An 18,027-nucleotide genomic window follows, 5' to 3' on the forward strand; every position below is an offset into this window, starting at 1 on the left:
CATGAGATTGAGAGATGAGGAAAGCACTTCCTGGATACGTAGCATCGCTGGAGGAGCTTTTTTGGGAAAAGGAAGAGCTGTCGAAGCACTTTTCCAGTAAACACCTGTAATCCGATCCTCTCCTTGTTGCCAGGTGGGTGCACGTGGTCTGCGCGCTTTACGTCCCCGGCGTCGCTTTCGGAGACATCGACAAACTCCGGCCGGTGACGCTCACCGAGATGAACTACTCGAAATACGGCGCGAAGGTGAGTCACTCCCCCTCTCTGAGCTCGGACGCCTCGTGTGAAAGTGCGGAGTCGTGACGTGAGCCCGCCGCCGTGTGTGTGTGTCGCAGGAGTGCAGTTTCTGTGAGGACGCCCGCTTCGCCCGGACCGGGGTGTGCATCAGCTGCGACGCAGGGATGTGCCGCTCCTACTTCCACGTGACCTGCGCTCAGAGGGAGGGGCTGCTGTCCGAGGCTGCGGCCGAGGAGGTACGGAGCATGTTTATGTCCTGACGTAATCTTCTTTGTACCAACCTGATGTTCAGCGGCGGATAAATTATGTTTTCACTTCTTCAATCTGGCTTTTTCACTGAAGTTGCGTTTGTGTGCTCTCGTTCTCGCAGGATATCGCAGACCCGTTTTTTGCGTACTGTAAGCAGCACGCAGACCGCTTTGACAGGAAATGGAAAAGGAAGAATTATCTGGCCTTACAGTCCTATTGTAAGGCCTCTCTACAGGAACGAGAGAAACAGCTCACTCCTGAATCACAGGTGAGTCTGCTGACCAGTATTACTACTAATATTACTGTTACCATTAATTCTAGAATTTCATTATATCAGGACAACGGCAAGACTTACATTGTCTCTGTAAAACCCTTCTCATTGGTCATTATGTATGAACCCAGCCTACTAGGGCCGCACGATATGAGGGGAAAAAAAGCGTTACTGGAGAACTGTTTTGAGTATTGCAATATTTTTCAAAAGCAGTACATTCTGTTCATTTTAAACAAAGATAGTAAGCACTTATTTAATGATTAAAAATACAAAATACAAAAGGTGTCAATACAAGGACAAGATGGAATTAGATTTCGACAGTTGTGACCAAAACTGGGCTTTTGTTTATTGTGGCTTCTTGCGTCAGTTAATATTACCAATAATGACTAACAATATATTTTGTATATATTGCCCTACAGCTAAGCCCATAGTTTAGACTTTTACAGATATGTTCAGAGATGCATGGGATTCTTTCCTTAGTTTAGAAGTTCATAGTATCCGTTGCTGTCACGTGTAGTTGCTAAAATTAAATCTAATTTCAATGTTTGTCAGAAAAAATGCTCTCAGACATGTTTTCTAAAGTTGTTCAAACCTTCTCATTTAACTCATGTCAAACGCAGCCTTCATCCATTATACAGGCGCGGATCACCACGCGTCTCCAGCAGTACCGGGCCAAAGCCGAGCTGTCCCGCAACACGCGGCCACAGGCCTGGGTGCCCCGCGAGAAGCTCCCGCGACCCCTGACCTCCAGCGCCTCCGCCATCCGCAAACTGATGAGGAAGGCCGAGCTCATGGGCATCAGCACGGACATCTTCCCCGTGGACACGTCGGACGCCAACGCCAGCATGGACGGGCGCCGCAAGCACAAGCAGCCCGCGCTCACCGCCGACTTTGTCAACTACTACCTGGGTGAGCTACGCATTCGAAGAGCAGGAGGGGCGGTTATGTCCAGGTTTCAATGTTATTGTCAAAAATTCTAGCTTATTTAAGGCGAGGCACGGCAGGTGAAAGTAGGCCTGTCCCGATAACAAATTTGAAGTTCGATATATTGAGGCAGGGAAGTATCGCGATTAACGATATGATTGACTCTAACGATACTAGATACTGTCAACTCTCAGGCATAAAAATGACTGTTCTAAAAGTGTATCGTCATAAATTAAAATTCCACACAAGCTGCAATAAACATGAAGTATAATGAAACTCAATTTGGATCAGTTAGACAAAGAAAAAATAGGGGGAAATGCTAATAATTGTACAGACGATGAATATCGAGCCCCAAAATGTATCGTTTATGTGGCATTTATTGAACGATAAGTCAATATAGTAATTATCGTGCACCCCTATGTGAAAGTATCGATTATTTATGCTGTGTTTTTTTTTTTATCGTTTTCTCCCTTTACATCTTAGTTTTCATGTCAGAGTATAAAGTAGCTATGGTAGCTCTTACGGACTCCACACTTTCCAGACTTTTAATATCCAATTCCCAGCCTCATTTTATTAGCTTTGAACCCAAAAAAGTATTTTTTTTTATATGAAGACATATAATTTTCAATAGTTTGTCAAACATTTTGCACATTACAGTATACAACACAAGTCAACACTTATGTTGTCCTGAAACACCCTCACTTCTCAACAATCCAGTCCAGATGACGAGTTTATAAAACCTTTGCTGTGATATTGTTGTAAAATAAAGGGATGAACGCAGAGCAGAGATTGGGGGTGCAGATGTGTGGGTGTAACCTTGAGCGCAGACTCCCATCAGCCCCGGCTCAGCCCTATCTGACATCAGTCTCTCTCTCGTCTACTTTTCCTGTACACGGATTGTGACGGTGCTATTGATTTTGTTCCCATTGATATGCAGAGCGGAACATGCGAATGATCCAGATCCAGGACAACATCTCGGAGCAGAAGAACCTCAAAGACAAGCTGGAGAGCGAGCAGGAGAAACTGCACGTGGAGTACAACAAGGTCAGCATCAGCATATGATGATATTGTTGGCCACTCCGAGGCAGCCCTGCTCCGTTTGTGCAGCCGGTGAACGCAAACTGACCCTGGTACGCTTCAGCAATACCAAGAACCAATGGGAGTTTTAAGATTGTGTTGGAGACATAAAAGCATAGGTGTGTGTTCGTAAAAGTTACAAACAAGTGGAGCAGAAAAAATATATTCAATAACATTACATCAACAAATAAATCTCCAGAGAGGCATCTGTCACTAAACTTTATACTTATCCACTTGTGAAATGTGAAAGTTGGCTGAGCTCTGCCTGTAATAATAAAATCCACTTTTGTGCCTACATGAAACATTAACACACTGCCCCCTACTGGCTAGCGCTGTTACTGTGCCCTGTGAACGCGATCGAGGTTAAACAAAGTGGATTATGCCCAATAAATGTGAACATGCCCTTAACCTCTTACCCCTGCCTGAACCGAGTGCAGCTTCTCGACTGGAGAGCAATTTGAACCTACAAAAGTGATTGTTTTTAGTGTTTTTAATCACATTTTTAAAGCTTTTAGATTTGGGTAAAGCCAAACAAGAGAAAATGTGCTTGGTTAACGTGGGAGTTAAGAGGTTAATCTATATTTGGCCTTAAAGTAACCAAAACCACTTGGATTGTTTCACCATAAAGCTGAAATTTTGCTTTGGGGGCAAAACCGTAGAGTTATTTTGCAGGGGTTTCATTTCATCTTCCATATCAGGAAATGTATATGATATTAATATGTCTATGTCACTTATTGGGTATGAATTGCAACATGGTAGCGCAGTGGTTAGTGCTCATGCTTCATAGCTACAAGGTCCCGGGTTCGATTCCCACTAGGGACGGGGCCTTTCTGTGTGGAGTTTGCATGTTCTCCCAGTGTCTGGGTAGGTTTCCTCCTCACTCACTAAAAAAATGTTCAAAAGATGAATCCTCCAGCCAGGTGTTTCTGACCATCAGCCTGGCTCCACATCATGGAGATGGGTCCCCGAGTGCCGGCCCACGCTGGCAGCTCACTGCTCCTACAGGTCGCCAGCGGCATTGAGGATGGGTGAAATGCTGAGAATTAATTTTAATAGTATACCATACCTTACCTTATAAATGATAAATGGCAATGTGTGTGTCATTGTTGAAACATGATACATTCAAAATTATGACTATAGACCAATCTGAAACTGATTTTCCTACATTGCCGCGTAAGCCAGTTATTTTATCATTTACTTCCACTTGTAGTACACACCATGACTCCCATTGCTTTATAACCTTTGTTTCCTAATATCTAAAATAAGTGGGGGTCAATCTGTTTGCACTATGTAGAAACATAGGCTGGAGTTATTGAACTTAAATGCAGAGTTTACATTTGTAATTCATCATTTAGTTTCTTTGCATTTACCGTAAATACCCAGTGGTCTTTTCACTGTGCAACACTGGGAACATTCTTGCTTAAAAAAAATTACCTACTAGAAATCTTGTCAGGGAATGGAATTAACTTTTTATTTGTTTGTTTGTTTGAAAGTTTATAATAACTTCCCGCAATTATCATCATTTCCTAATTGAGCACAAGAATAGTGCTTTATGAATGTGTTCCCATTGCTCAGTAGAGTGTGCCTGTTACCCAGACTTTTCGCGCCTTAAACGATGACCTTTCCTAATCCCCCAGCCGCCTCACTTCTCCTTCCTGAGGCTCCACAGCCTTTTCCTCCGTCTTGTGATAAAACTGTAGCGACGGCGGCGCTCTGCACGGCCCTTAACCAAGTGACCTGAGCGAAGAGGCCGCTGCTCCATCTGTCAACATGAAGAAGGAACACAGCAGCGCGGGAAGAGTCACCGAGCTAATGTTGCGTTGCGTCTTGTGCCGCGCGTGTTAAGCGTTATTAATGGGGTGTGCGTTGCTAATTGCTCTGCTTGACTTGCTTTCCTGCGACTTTGGCCTCGGAGAAAAACACCAGTGGAAGGAATGCCATTACCACCGCGGCTCCGATGTGATACTGGGGGGGGGCTTTTGTCATGACCGAGCTCATGTCGCAGAATGTTAAACAGCTGGAAAGAAAAGTGTCTGAGATGTGGCGTGTCAAAGAGGATGTATGAGTTGTATTTTCCTTAATGTTCTGTAAAGCTGACCCCTGGCTGTTGTGTCCTCACAGCTTTGCGAGTCTCTGGAGGACTTGCTGAATGTGAACGGGGAGCTGCGCGGTGAAGGCCAGGCCATGTGGACGCTGATGGGAGGCATCCTGGGACAGGTACCGCACCACGGCGCATCATACATACACCCACCGCCACACGTGCTTCAGGACACCCCAGTGGAGAGTCTTACGATCAGGCCAAACAAATGTTCAGTCCCAACCTGACCCGAGCCTGCACACTTTCTGATCCAGGTTTTTGTTTGAGGGTCTTAAGCATATTAATACAAACCCATTCAGACCATCTAAACCAGGGATCTCTAATCATTATCATTGAAGCTTAATTTGCTCCTTGCCCTTTTTGTTGAAGACCTCTGATCTAAAGTCTCTCTTGGTGGCAATCTACAGTATTAATCTCTGGGCGCCTCACCATTCAATACACGAGTCTTTACACGACTCCAGTCTATTGCTCTCTGAAAGCTGTGAAACGTGCTTAGAACTCATTCCTGTAAAGAAAATTAAGGATAGGGCCTTTAAAGGGGGGGTATTATGCAAAAGCGACCTTTTCAAGCTTTACATCATGTTATTATGTCATTCCCTCATTAAAAACATGCCTGAAGTGTTGCCTTGGCACATTCACATATTTTTGAGTAATCTGTAAAAACTCTGATGGCGGCCATTTTAGGGATAGGTTTGCCTGAGTCCTCCTAGGAACGCCCCCACCTCCCGGAGACGCCTCCGAGCTTTCGTCACCAGCCGAGTAACCAACCACTGCTCCTCAGCGGAACCCCCTCCCCATTGATGCCACAGACAGCGTGTGGAGGGGGCGTGTCGGAAAGGGTCGGGAGCATCTTAAAGAGACAGAGGCCTATTTCAAGACATTCGCTACAGCCATTTTGAGAGAGCAATTTATACATGGCAGTTATTTTAATTAACTGCATTTACAGACCAACAGAAGGTTTCGTCATCATTGTAGTGTGCTATAGACTGGTGCTATGTGATTGAAAAAAGCATAATACCCCCTCTTTAAGACTTTCATTCTCTGCATCAGCACTTGACACAATCCATGAACCAACAACGAGTGGAAGCCGTCCTCATAAAAGTGCCATAAACCCTGTACGTCACATTTGTATCAGAGCTTTTGCTTCTCCTCGGTAGTAAATCATATTTTGCAGACAGACGGCTTTGCGAGTCTTAGGATACTAAAGTTGGGTGGAAGTCTTGTGTTTAATGATTGCTCTTTTTTTAGACAAACAACAAATCGTGATGGAGAGTTATCCAAATCGCTAGTAGCACGGCACACGGCCAGCAGAGGCTCGGAGCCGGAGCGCGTCTGTTCATAAGAACCCGCTCATTCTGCGCTAACTGATTGACCTGTCATTCCCCATGAAGTCCGAGCCACTGCCGGGGTAAACGCTGTCTCCGGGCTTTGTTCCTATAGCAACCAATAAGCATCCGTGTGCCACAATAAGTGCGGGGTTATTAAATGAATTCGAAAGGCAAAGGAGAAATGGACCAGGATCCGACATTGAAATGTATTCATATTAGGTTTGTGTTTTTTTCATATGCCTCTATCTATAGCAGCGACGAGCCGAGACACTGTGTCTATGTTCACACCAATTCTGTAGTAGTAGCAGTGTTTTTTTGCACAAGAGATAGTTGTAGTAGTAATAGTGTTAACAGTGAAAGGCTCAGTGGTAATATGTGTTTAACCCCCGCTTTAACTGAGCACGTTTTGGCATTACCCAAATCTAAAAGCAAAACAAAGAGCGACAAAAACGTGCTGGAAAAGCAACAATAACGCATTAAAGTGATAGTCTGTAAGTTTGTTAAGTGAACAGGCATAGAGTGACTTTTGAAAGCAAACAATCAAATTCCTCCTTACATCAGAAAGCCACTCTTATTTGGAAAATAAGGAGAGCAGGAACACAATTTTCAACACAATTTTCAAAAGTAAACGATGAAGCTCCTCCCCCTCCCTCCTGACTGGACCTGACAGGCCGGTTCATAGGAAAACCTCATCTCATTGGTCAAAGTGGGATCCCGGGGATTCTGATTAGTTGCTGAAATTAGCAAAGGGTTTAGAGAATATTTTATTATTTCGTATTACTTATGTTATGTCAAATTTCAGACCCAGGCGCTCAGTTATACACAATCTATGAGATTTGTAAAACATTTTAACTTACAGACTGTCACTTTAAAAATATGACATAAACACGACAAAGAAAAATATGAAAGCATGACAGAAACGCTTAAAAAAAATGCAACAACACGACAAAAAAGTTACGGTCAGTTTTGTAAGTCCTAGCTTTCAAATGTGGGATCTCACTGGTCTGTTGGTTGTTAGATCTACAGGCAAGAAGCTTTAAGATTTGGGTAAAGCCTAAATATAGGAGAAAATGCAGTCGGTTAAAGGCGGGGAGTAAGAGGTTAAGTAGTTCTGCTGCACGTCTCTCAAACACCGGAGAGTTGTCCATTCATATATTCCTGTATTATTTAGCTTGAGCCTCACTTTCATAATCACAGGGCGGCCGAGTCGTTTGCACTCACAGCGTCACAGCCCGAAAGTTACGGGTTTGATTTCCAGATTGGCCAAATTTGGGGAGGGGGCTCTGCTGAGGAGCAGTGGTTGGTTACTCGGCTGGTGACGAAAGCTCGGAGGCGTCTCCAGGAGGTGGGGGCGTTCCTAGGAGGACTCAGGCAAACCTATCCCTAAAATGGCTGCCAAATGGCTGAGTTTTTACAGATTACTCAAAAATACGTGAGGCAACACTTCAGGCCTGTTTTAAATGAGGGAATGACATAATAACAAAAGTCGATTTTGCATAATACCCCCCCTTTAACTTCTGAATAACAGTGCTTAGAGCTTCGCCTGTTGATTTTACCAAAGTCGGTGCTGCCTTTTTCAACTACAAGGCATTATTAAAAAGTCAAAAAATGAATTGTGTCAAAATGAAGGCCCTAAATGTCTTTTAAAAGCATTAAACCTACATTTCTTTGAATATTATGACATTGCTTTACATTTTCTACTGTCAAATTATACAAAGGGCATATACATTGGGCAACTTTAGACCAAAACCTATGTGTAATGTGTTTCAAAGTTTGACACTACTACAAAATCTTAAAAAATGAAAAACTGCGCCAGATATTTGCGTTTGTGGCATTAAAGATGTCATGTTTGTGCATTAAAATGGCCTATCAAAAGCAAAACATTTGACTTGCCGTTGCCACCTGTAAGCCCTGTAGTAGCTCTATGGTTAGTTTCTTCGACTTTCTCAGTACTGGCTCTGTGGCGGTAGTTAAAATAAGTTTGAGTGCGTCTTCCTCTCCTCGGCTTCAGCTCCATCCATCGCGGCGTGACGCAGCGGACGGTCCCTCTCTTTACGAGCCGCTTTAGTGCCTACTGTAGAAGTGAATGTAAAAGGCTCATTAAAAAGTCCCGCCGCAGCGCAGATAAATGGCCGTAATGATAATGGCGCGGGGAAGGCAGCGGCAGGACGGACACCGCGTCTCCCAGTCCACAACGAGCGCCATAAATCAGCTCATTATGAACGTGCTCGCTTTAAGTAGCAACATCAGTCACTCAGCCGCGTGTCGCCGTGTCATCTCTGCGACACTTCTCAGCTCACACATTCATCATCCCGCCGCCGGCATCTGCACAAATGATTCATGTCCCTCTCCGAAACAACACGCACCTGGCCACCTCAGCACAAAAACACTCCCTCGACCACTCCCAGAAAAAAAGAAGAACTGTTGTGCAGTGGAGAAAGTTTGAGCTCAGAGAATTGCCGAGAAAAAGAAAAAAATCTCTCTGAAGTCAGCTTTAAATTGTCGAAATGCTGCTTTTTTATTGTGTTTGGTTGTTTTTGTGAAAATGGCAAGGCTTTAGCACGATATTATCGCTATAATGCAAATGATTAGGACTTCAAAATGTTTAATTACTGGCTGCACTGGAACAAAACAAAGGCTTATCGTCTGCAGCTCCATGCTTTTATCATTTTTTTTATCAACAAATAAATGCCCAGGAGCAAACGTCTGCAATATTGTCACACATTAAAGTTGTGTTGTATAGCATATTTATGTATTAATGTGTTTATTAGTACCAACACTAAATCATGTCTCTAGTAAATATGGTCATTTTGCTGTGTAAGCTTTCGTGCATTGTTTGTACAAAGAAATCGAAAGTGGGCAAAAATGGCATCACCCATAATGCCGCGGTATCCCAACAATGTTCTTCAAAACAGTTTACAAGGGGAACAAACATTTAGGCTGTTCTGTCCTTGAGCTTAAGTAGTTAGTCACATCCTGGAGGCTATTCGTGGAGCCCCAGCTCCCAGACTCCGCCGGCTTTACACGGAACCCAGACTGGAACACCACTCAGGCACTTCTTGGAAACAAAAAAAAAAAGTAGCTTTGTAGATCTTTTTTTTTACAAGGGGTGGATGAGAGGAAGAAAAAACAGAAGTACACATCTTGTCCTAGCTTTGTTGTATAACATTTAAAGGGGGGTGCCACGCGATATCGGCTTTTTAGAGCTACAATATCGTTCTTTCAGTGTTTTGAGCCACTCCACATCTTTGAGTAGTCTTTGAATCTCCCCTCAATGTTGTTCGTAGCACCACAGCGGCCCAAAAAGCCAATACTGCTCAGCAAAGGGGAGCAAACGGATGGGGATGGTGGGAGGGGCTTATGGTGAGCTTGCTTGAACGTCGGGATGTGAAAATCCTCGATATTTTGTTCCGGCTGTAGCATTGTCTACCCAACGAAGTGTAAGACAGGGATAAAAGTTTCATTTGTGATGTTTTTTTTATTTATTTAGAAGAGCCATTTAAACGCTGCCGGATTTTGAACTTTTCTAACACCCTCGCAGTTTCTCAGGAGGACAACCGGCGGCCCAAAGCAAACTGCCACTGGCTCCAATCGGGCTCCCGACTGTTTTCTTTTAATCTCGCCTTTAAACTTCTCCGTCTGCCCGATAACGCGCGCGCTAAGGCACCTCCGTATCAGCAGACACTTCCTGGTCGCCTCGGTTTTCGCCGTTTGTCCAGCGCGTGTCGCAGATAGCCCCGGCCCCGTACGTCCGGTCACCCCGCTGCCCTCCTTTTTTTCTATCACCTCCCCGTGGACACCTTCCCCCGTGAGCACCCCCCGGGGGCGCGCAGCGAGCACACCCAGATTAGAGCCTCCGCGGGGACAAGAAAAAGGCCTTGTCTGTTTAGTGAAAGCCCCAGTCCAAAGCAGATAAGTTTTCTAATTAACCTACGTGGCAGCAATGGCGCCGCAGGAATAGACGCGCTATCTGCTGCCACTCGCTCACCTCCGCTATGTAACTATGTTTCCTACCACGACTTGGACTATCCCCGGGAAAATAAGGCTTGTCACTCTACAATCATGTCTTTTCTGCGGGACAGTTTGTCTCGCCACTTCCTGTTATGACACAGCAGAGACTTAACAGTTTCCAATAGTGGCCAAAACATTCACATTGCGCCGTTTCGCTCCGGTAACTCGGCTTGTTCCAGCGCCCAGCAGAAATGTCTTTTGTGTGTCTTTTGTCAGAAACTAAACACTCCAGCGGTCCTGAAAGCTCCAAAGGAGAGGAAGCCCAGTAAGAAGGAAGGAGGAAGTCCGGGGAAGTCTTCCAGCCTCCCCGCAATTCTGTACAGGTGAGCACACAAGCATATACTGGTAACCCATAATACTGGACAATAATGTCTCCTCATCAAACAGTTCAGAATTGAGGCATGTTTTGTCTGAACATGAAGACAAGTAAAGAGTAATGCGTGATGCAAACAACACACCGGGTTAAGGCGTCCAGAGTAGTTAAAAACTACAATAAAACATCAAATTTAAAGGGACTATACAGAGTTTGAAAATATTACAATTAAGTATTTTCCTCCCCCTACATGTTCCTAATGTTTAGAATGTTTAGAATGAGCCCCGACCTATTCACCACAAATGACCACCTTGCATCTAGTCCCTTTAAACACGAGTCTTGAAAATTTGTGTGTAATTCTGTTATGTTATTTGTTTAAGCTACTGATGAAACAGATTTGCACCAAAAGAAAGATTGAAAATGTATCGATGTTGACCATTAGGCCATTAGTTAATTTGTTTCTTGAGTTGAAAATAGCTTTAATAAAGATTGGAATTACCATAAAGGTACCGGTAAACCCCCTACTACTCGATTGGTATACAGTATTACACTAAAGAAATCATGAGTTGCTGACAAAGCCTCTTGAGATGAGAGGCGAAATGTCCTCAACACGAAAACAACCCAGTGCAGACGACACATTCTAAACTTTTGTCTGCGATGAGTTCATTATGAAACTGCTGAGGGACCATACCAGCTACTATGAAGTTGAGTGTAGAAAATCCTAAAAATATATGTAGTTAAAAGTAAAGTACAACACTGTGTCTTGTCTTTGTGCAGCTGTGGCATCTGTAAGAAGAACCAGGACCAACACCTGCTGGTGCTGTGTGACACGTGTAAACTGTACTACCACCTGGGCTGTCTGGAGCCGCCCCTCACTCGCATGCCCAAGAAGACCAAGAACAGCTACTGGTGAGGCCCTGAGATGTCCACTCTTTATTTCAATCAATCAATCAATCAATCAAAGTTTATTTATATAGCACTTTACAGCAACACCGGGAGGACCAAAGTGCTTCACAGAAAGATGAAACACATTTTAAAAACACCAAATAATTACAACCTAGACACAATTCAGTGTGCTCTAAGTATTAAAAGCAAGTTTGAAGAGATGAGTCTTTAATCTTGATTTAAAAAGGGACAGGTCCGTGAGAACACGCAGACTGAGGGGCAGGCTGTTCCACAGTTTAGGCGCGGCAACAACAAAGGAACGATCGCCCCACTGTTTGTACCGGGACCTGGGCACGTCCAGAACCATCTGATCGGCAGACCGGAGAGCTCTGCTGGGGCGATGTACGGTCAACAACTCAGTTAGATATAACGGAGCGAGACCATGGATTATTATTATTATTATTTGACCATGTGGGACAGTCTTTGAAGTAGTTACATGTCTTGTGGCAAAACGTTTTCATTATATACTTCTCATTTCAAAACCTCTCCAACACTAGCAAAACAAAGTATAAAGATAAATCTGCAGATATACTTAGTCATAAAAAAGATCTCTTTTCATTTTATTATTAATGCTAACTGTGATCCAAGTTATTAGTTGTTCAGACCTGCTGCCATTGCCAAGAGTTCCCTTGTCCAAAAGCGCTTATTGTCTACACCAATATGCAACAGAAGTGTTTTTTGTTTTTTTTAATTAAAAATGACATTAGCTCAGCCTTCTTGCCAGAACAGAGACAACAGTCTGGAATACAAAATCATTCAAGTTGACTGGGCACATTTCAAACAGGTCCTATTTGAGAAAAAAACCAAGGTCTAGATTTGATTGCAATTAATCCTGCGAGCTTAATGCATATCCTACAGTATAGCATTGCAAATAGAAGAGGCCCATTATGATACGGGTGTGACATTTGCGTCCAGTGAGAGTCCGCGGGGTTATCCGGCGAAAGGTGCCGCGACGCTGGAAATGTCACACGGTCTCAGGCCCGTTCCTTATCTGCCGGAGATTAGAGCATCTGTTTCCCCACACGCCACAGTACGGAGCGGTGCCCAGTGTCACTTAGCATCACGCTCACTCCTCCGTGCTGCTATGAAGGAGCCACTCTGTCGAAATGAGAGGAAATAAAAGGCACAGCTGGTCTCGACAACAAAACGCGGCTTTGTTTGGACAGCGCAGTCTGTCTCCCGCAACACTCATTTATTTCAATTCAAACCGAAATCAGATCTAAGCTCGGAAGTGACTGACGGTTAAACAAGTGCAGATGACGGCATTTGTAGATGCATAATCAGCTAATTACAGAGCTGCTGTGTGGAGAAAAAACAGAAGAAGCTTGTTTTGAAAATTAAAGCTGCTGTACCATATTTCTCCTGTTCTCAAATAGTGACAGAGGGCGGGATTTAAACGGCCATGACCCCGGTTTGTTTTTTCTAAACTCTCCATTGTTCCTGTTCAGGCAATGTTCGGAGTGTGACCAGGCCAGCAGTGACGAAGCCGACATCGCCATGGAGACACTTCCGGACGGCACCAAGAGGTCCAGGAGGCAGATCAAAGGTCCAATCAAATTCATCCCTCAGGAGATGTCGCCAGAGCCCAAGAAGAGCCAAGTCCGAAGCTCGGTACGTACCAGCCACACAAGTCTGTCCCTCCCTTTAAAAGTGACCGCTTTTCACCATCTTTGTTTGATCACGGGATTATGTCTGTGGTAACAATTAATCTTAGTCAATCTGCAATCACTTGGTGTAGAGCTAAGATTGCTGTAAAATTGCAGTAAAATTCCATGCAGATGATTGGAAGGTATGAACAATAGACATTCAATGAGACAACTTACAGAAGAGGATACGTAATATAGACATTTCACTTACATGTTGTTAAGATATACTGGTCACATTGGTCTAAAGATCAGGCTAAAGCCTAATCGGGCCAAAAGACACAAATTCTCTTTCCCAGTCAAAGAGCAGCTTCCACTGCTCTGGGTACAAAGGATTTCTTGAAGATATTTTTCTCCGCTGACGTGACTTTACCACATTGCGCTTGGGAAAGGTCATATATGATGCATTGCACACAGCCTTTTTTTCCAGGCGGTCCTCGTGCTTAAAGACCCCTCTGTCTGCGCAATGATCTTTGAGCTCAAGTCCACAATCCTCTGCATTTTATTCTGATTCTTCAGGCTGAGATTGCCGGTCACTTCAACGTTATTTATTTTGCAAAGCAGATACAAATGCTCTGAATCCACGTGCTGACCCGTTCTGCCGTCAAAGTGTGTTCCTCACAGCACCATGGACTTTGCTAGCACACAGTTAGATGAAAGTGAAAGCTTGTTTTCCCTGATTTTGAACGTTTCTTTTACACTGCTGCCTCCAGGCCAATTCACAATGCTGTCCAGCCCAGTCTTTCAATCCATACCATCTTTCCTTTAGTTCAAAAGCAACCTCCCTCTCTCTTGGTACAGCTGTGCTTTTTGTCTTTTTCTGCTAAATGCATTTGTAGTTTCTGTGTTTCACATTGTTTTACTGGATTCTTTTGTACAACTTTGCCATGTTTTTGTGGGGTTTGGTGGATTCTTTGAGTCCATAGTGGTCCTGAAGAAAGCAGCTTTTTAAGGTAAACAAACAGCTAGCTCAAGAGCTAAAGACATTTGAGACCGACAAATTTCTTCTTCTGAAACACTGAAGAGGCACCAAGAGCCCCCCGCACCTGCAGCACAGTGGAGGCGTCATAAGAGGCGCGACAGGAAACAAAAAAGGGACGAAGAAGAAGGTATCCGGGCAAGACTCACAGCTAAACCACACATGCCTACTATTGTTCTGGCTAATTGACGCTCACTGGAGAATAAAACAGATGAACTGCTAAGCTCTTCCCAGTAGATGGGGAAAGACTGTTGTGGGGCGGAGGGAGCTGCAGGAGGAAGAGGAAGGAGGAGGAGCTGACCAGTGCAGGACACCACGCTCTGAAACCGGGACAAACCCAGGAGGCGCTGCACCGTTTCAGAGGATCAGAGGAGCACTGAAGGCAGCCAGCCAGGTTTTACCTCCGGGTGCTACGGTTTCCCCTATCTCCAAAAACACGCTGGTCAGGTCGGCCCACAGTGTTGGTATGCTCAGTCGCAGCGGCTCAGGACTAACATCTGAACACAATTTTCCTCAAAATCCACTGGACAAGCCACACAACCAATGATACAGTATTGCAGAGAAGCAGCCAACCCGAGAAAACTCCTGATGCTTTCTGGGACACTGTATAAGGAAGGAAGGGTTGGAATTGTTTTTTCTCACAGGTTAAATCAATGGGAAGCGAGACAGAGGGCGGCAGAGAACAACTTTCCTCCTGAATATCGCTACCTGGACTGGAATGGCCAGCATTAAGATGTTGAGACTGGCAAAGAAGAGAGACGACATGACATGGCACAGCGAGAGAGCGAGACTTACTGAAAATGTTAAGCCTTGATTGTCCACTTTTAAGCTTTTGTTGTAGCTCCAACGATCTCCCGACAGCGGTTAAAATTCCTCTCTTGTCCTCTCTAATTAGCGTCAGGGCAGGGCAGGGTAAATTGATTGATCTCATATTGATTACAAATAATTAGCTGGAGCTCACTCTCGACTCTGTTAAAGGTTATCAGAAAGTTGCCCAAGGTGCTGCCGCTTTTCCCGGGAGTAAAAATAACATGTGAGGAACAGCACTTCAATCAGACAGGCCCAAAACTGGCTGCTCTCATTTGCATCAGCCGTGATTTCAGAGGTTTGAAATTACGGCAGCGCGGACGTTTTTCGGAGGAAAGCGCCGGCTGCTAGTTTGACAACGAGTCTAGACAAAACCATCTGGTAATAATACAAATAGACACATGGGGACATAATTGAATGTAGCTCTAGTTTGAGACACACGAGCTTTGCAGTTTCAGCATAGTCACAATCTTCTTTTAAGTGGTGCTAAAAGTAATTGCTCATTTGCCTCACACATTCATGTCACTTATTTGAAAGGATAAACATGAATTTAGTGGATATGTTTGTGCTGAATGACTGAGCAGAAATGTATGCATAATAGAGAATAGAAACATAACTGAGCTCATTTTAGTTGTACCACCCACTGGGTATGTTTTACTTTAGTTTATTCCTTTTTTCTGGTGAAGTATGCGGTGTGTGGACTAAAGTGTCATGTGTGAGCTGTAGCCGCTTCTCTCCTCCTCTCCTCTCGCTGGAGGCGACTTATCTGCGGCCTCCACGCTCTGATCCCGAAGATACCGGACTGCTCCTCACTCGCTCAAGACGCTCTGAAGATGGATATCTGACAGCGCTGTGGAGCGCGGCGGAGGGGCTGCTTTGTCTCCCGCTGCCACCGCTCTGGGACTCGGACAACTTTAGTCTCAGGAGTGGAGCCAGCGCTGACGCTGCAAAGAGCACATCTCAGTTACAAATACAGACGTGGAGCAGAGGGAAAGAAATGCTCGAGCCTAACGTCTATATGTGTGCAAAATCCAGTCGTCTTTGCAACTTGAACGGCAAAAGCTACAATTATTTATGTTGTAAATAAGCTTTCAGTTTTCCATCATAGAAAAGGTTTGGAGAAGTAGTGATCCAACATATTGATATTGCAGTGTCAAAAACATTAACACCGCATGATCAGTCTGGAATAGCTCCCATGGTGGTTAGTGCTCTCGCTTCACTGCTAGAAGGTCCCAGGTTCGATTCCCATCTGGATGGGGCCTTTCTGTGTGGACTTTGCATGATCTCCCTGTGTCTGCGTAGGTTTCCCCTGGTACTCCGGTTTCCCCTACCACTAAAAACATGTACAATACGCCAGGATGACTGGTGTGTGTGTGTGAATGCACGGTGGTCAGATGTGTGCAGTCACGACAGCACTTCTGTCAGTCTCCCCCAGGGGAAACTGAAGCTACAAACGTAGCTAACCACCACCAAGTAAATGGTAAATGGTAAATGGTCTCAACTTATATAGCGCTTTTCCACCTACATTAGGCACTCAAAGCGCTTTACAGCAAGGATCCACTCACCCATTCATACTCTCATTCATACACCAATGTACGCAGACACTGGGTATGGAGTGAATGTACAATTGTCTCATGTAAAGCGCTATTGGAAAGTGTGGACTTTTGGCTAAGAATTTGCTCCTTGTTTTAGCCAATCCCAGCCAAGTGTAATAGTAAAACACTTTTTATGTAGATTAATTATGTATTTGTAATTCTGCAGCAGCACACCTTATGTTTTTCTGTAATCGTCGTCATGCCAACAAATAACAAAAAAGGGCTTGTTGTTTTTGGCAAATATAAAACCCACCCACTCACGGCAATACTGCCACGGGATTGGTCCGAACCACTTGTGGATTTGTGCGCAGACATATTAGTTTGAGCCTGTCAAGATGGAGATAGACATTTTTCCAAAGTTCAGCCCCAGTTGTTGGAGTGGAGCCGATGCTGACGCTGCAAAGAGCCACATCTCTGTTACAAATAGAGAAGTGAAGAAGGAGAAAAGTAATGCCTGAGCCTCTTGTCTATCTGTCTTGCAGCTCAGTGCCACTGCAGGTTAATGTGTTTTTGTAAAGGTTTGGAAACCCGGGGCCCCGACGTGCGCCGACCCTGCCCCGGCTCTCGGGGATTAAGAGGCTTTCTGATTCCTCACAGCCACTTCACTGCTGCATTTATCTTCAAATGCAAGGCAAGGCGCAATGGCAGCCGCTAAAAGGGCCCCCGCTTTGCATATTTAATGCTTTTAGCAGGGCACCCGGGCGCTGGCGCTCCTCTAAAGCCATGTTTTAATTTATCAAGAGCGGCTAATCGACCTCCGCGCGGCCTCTGGGGCTGAGGTGAGTGTTTGTCAGAGAGAAGTGGATTTACATTGACGCTAAAGGCTGTACATCGCCCCGCGTTAAAGTCCTGCTGCTCGCGCGGCTCCGGCTGTTAGTCATGTCTTGTAGGTAGAGCCCAGCGGACGACGGCGTTAAACTGTATTTAATTTGGCTGCTTTCTAATGTCACGGCTCTAAAATTAATGTTCCTTAGCACACTTGGCCGGGGTTCGCTGAGCCCGTCCAAGTCTGAGGACAGTCCATTAACACGCTGTTTGTTTAGGAGCAGGGGAAGCTCAGCTCTTCTGTCTTCCACACTGGCTACACCACGGTACTTGATTGTCTTTATATCCAGCTCAGACAACGGGGGACAAGGCATATTGCATATTGTGATTGCATTTTAATCTTAGGCTTAAAACACCTTCGCTGTGGGGGTTATTGTGGTGGGATGTCTGACCACGGATCTCTTGTAGCTTCTAGCTCAGGAATTTTTGTTTTTGTTTTACGTCTCCACAGACTTGACTTGTCCTGCCCCAGCAAAGTTACTACTATTTGCCCTGTTTGAAGCACGTTTGGTATTGTGGGCATATTTGTTTATCACTATTTTTTGTGACATTTAAAATAGAAATCCGTAAAATCGCAAAAGGAGGACAGAGAAAAAAATGTAAAAGTGAAGTATCTGTTTCCCTCGCCACATGATTGGACTGAATTATTATTGAGATCAGCAAAGGGAGGGACAGTTATTTAAAGAGGGGGTATTATGCTTTTTTCAGTCACATAGCACCAGTCTA

The 18,027-nt window shown here is 44.6% G+C and overlaps 1 protein-coding gene across 3 annotated transcripts in view; it reads left to right on the forward strand.

Annotated features, from left to right (window-relative positions):
- The window catches only part of phf14 (PHD finger protein 14), a 93,966-nt gene that overhangs the window by 20,924 nt on the left and 55,015 nt on the right, over window positions 1–18,027 (forward strand). For 2 of the 3 annotated variants that reach the window (XM_079571222.1, XM_079571224.1), the window contains exons 7-15: window positions 134–245; window positions 335–472; window positions 607–753; window positions 1,377–1,665; window positions 2,618–2,724; window positions 4,879–4,974; window positions 10,411–10,517; window positions 11,285–11,416; window positions 12,901–13,063. In XM_079571222.1, the coding sequence (XP_079427348.1) occupies window positions 134–245; window positions 335–472; window positions 607–753; window positions 1,377–1,665; window positions 2,618–2,724; window positions 4,879–4,974; window positions 10,411–10,517; window positions 11,285–11,416; window positions 12,901–13,063 (1,291 nt within the window). The remainder of the gene's footprint in view (window positions 1–133; window positions 246–334; window positions 473–606; window positions 754–1,376; window positions 1,666–2,617; window positions 2,725–4,878; window positions 4,975–10,410; window positions 10,518–11,284; window positions 11,417–12,900; window positions 13,064–18,027) is intronic. The other variant, XM_079571223.1, reaches the window with a different exon arrangement.

The sequence above is a fragment of the Gobius niger genome (genome assembly GCF_951799975.1).
Source record: "Gobius niger genome assembly, chromosome: 14".
In the NCBI taxonomy this organism is placed as follows: Eukaryota; Metazoa; Chordata; class Actinopteri; order Gobiiformes; family Gobiidae; genus Gobius; species Gobius niger.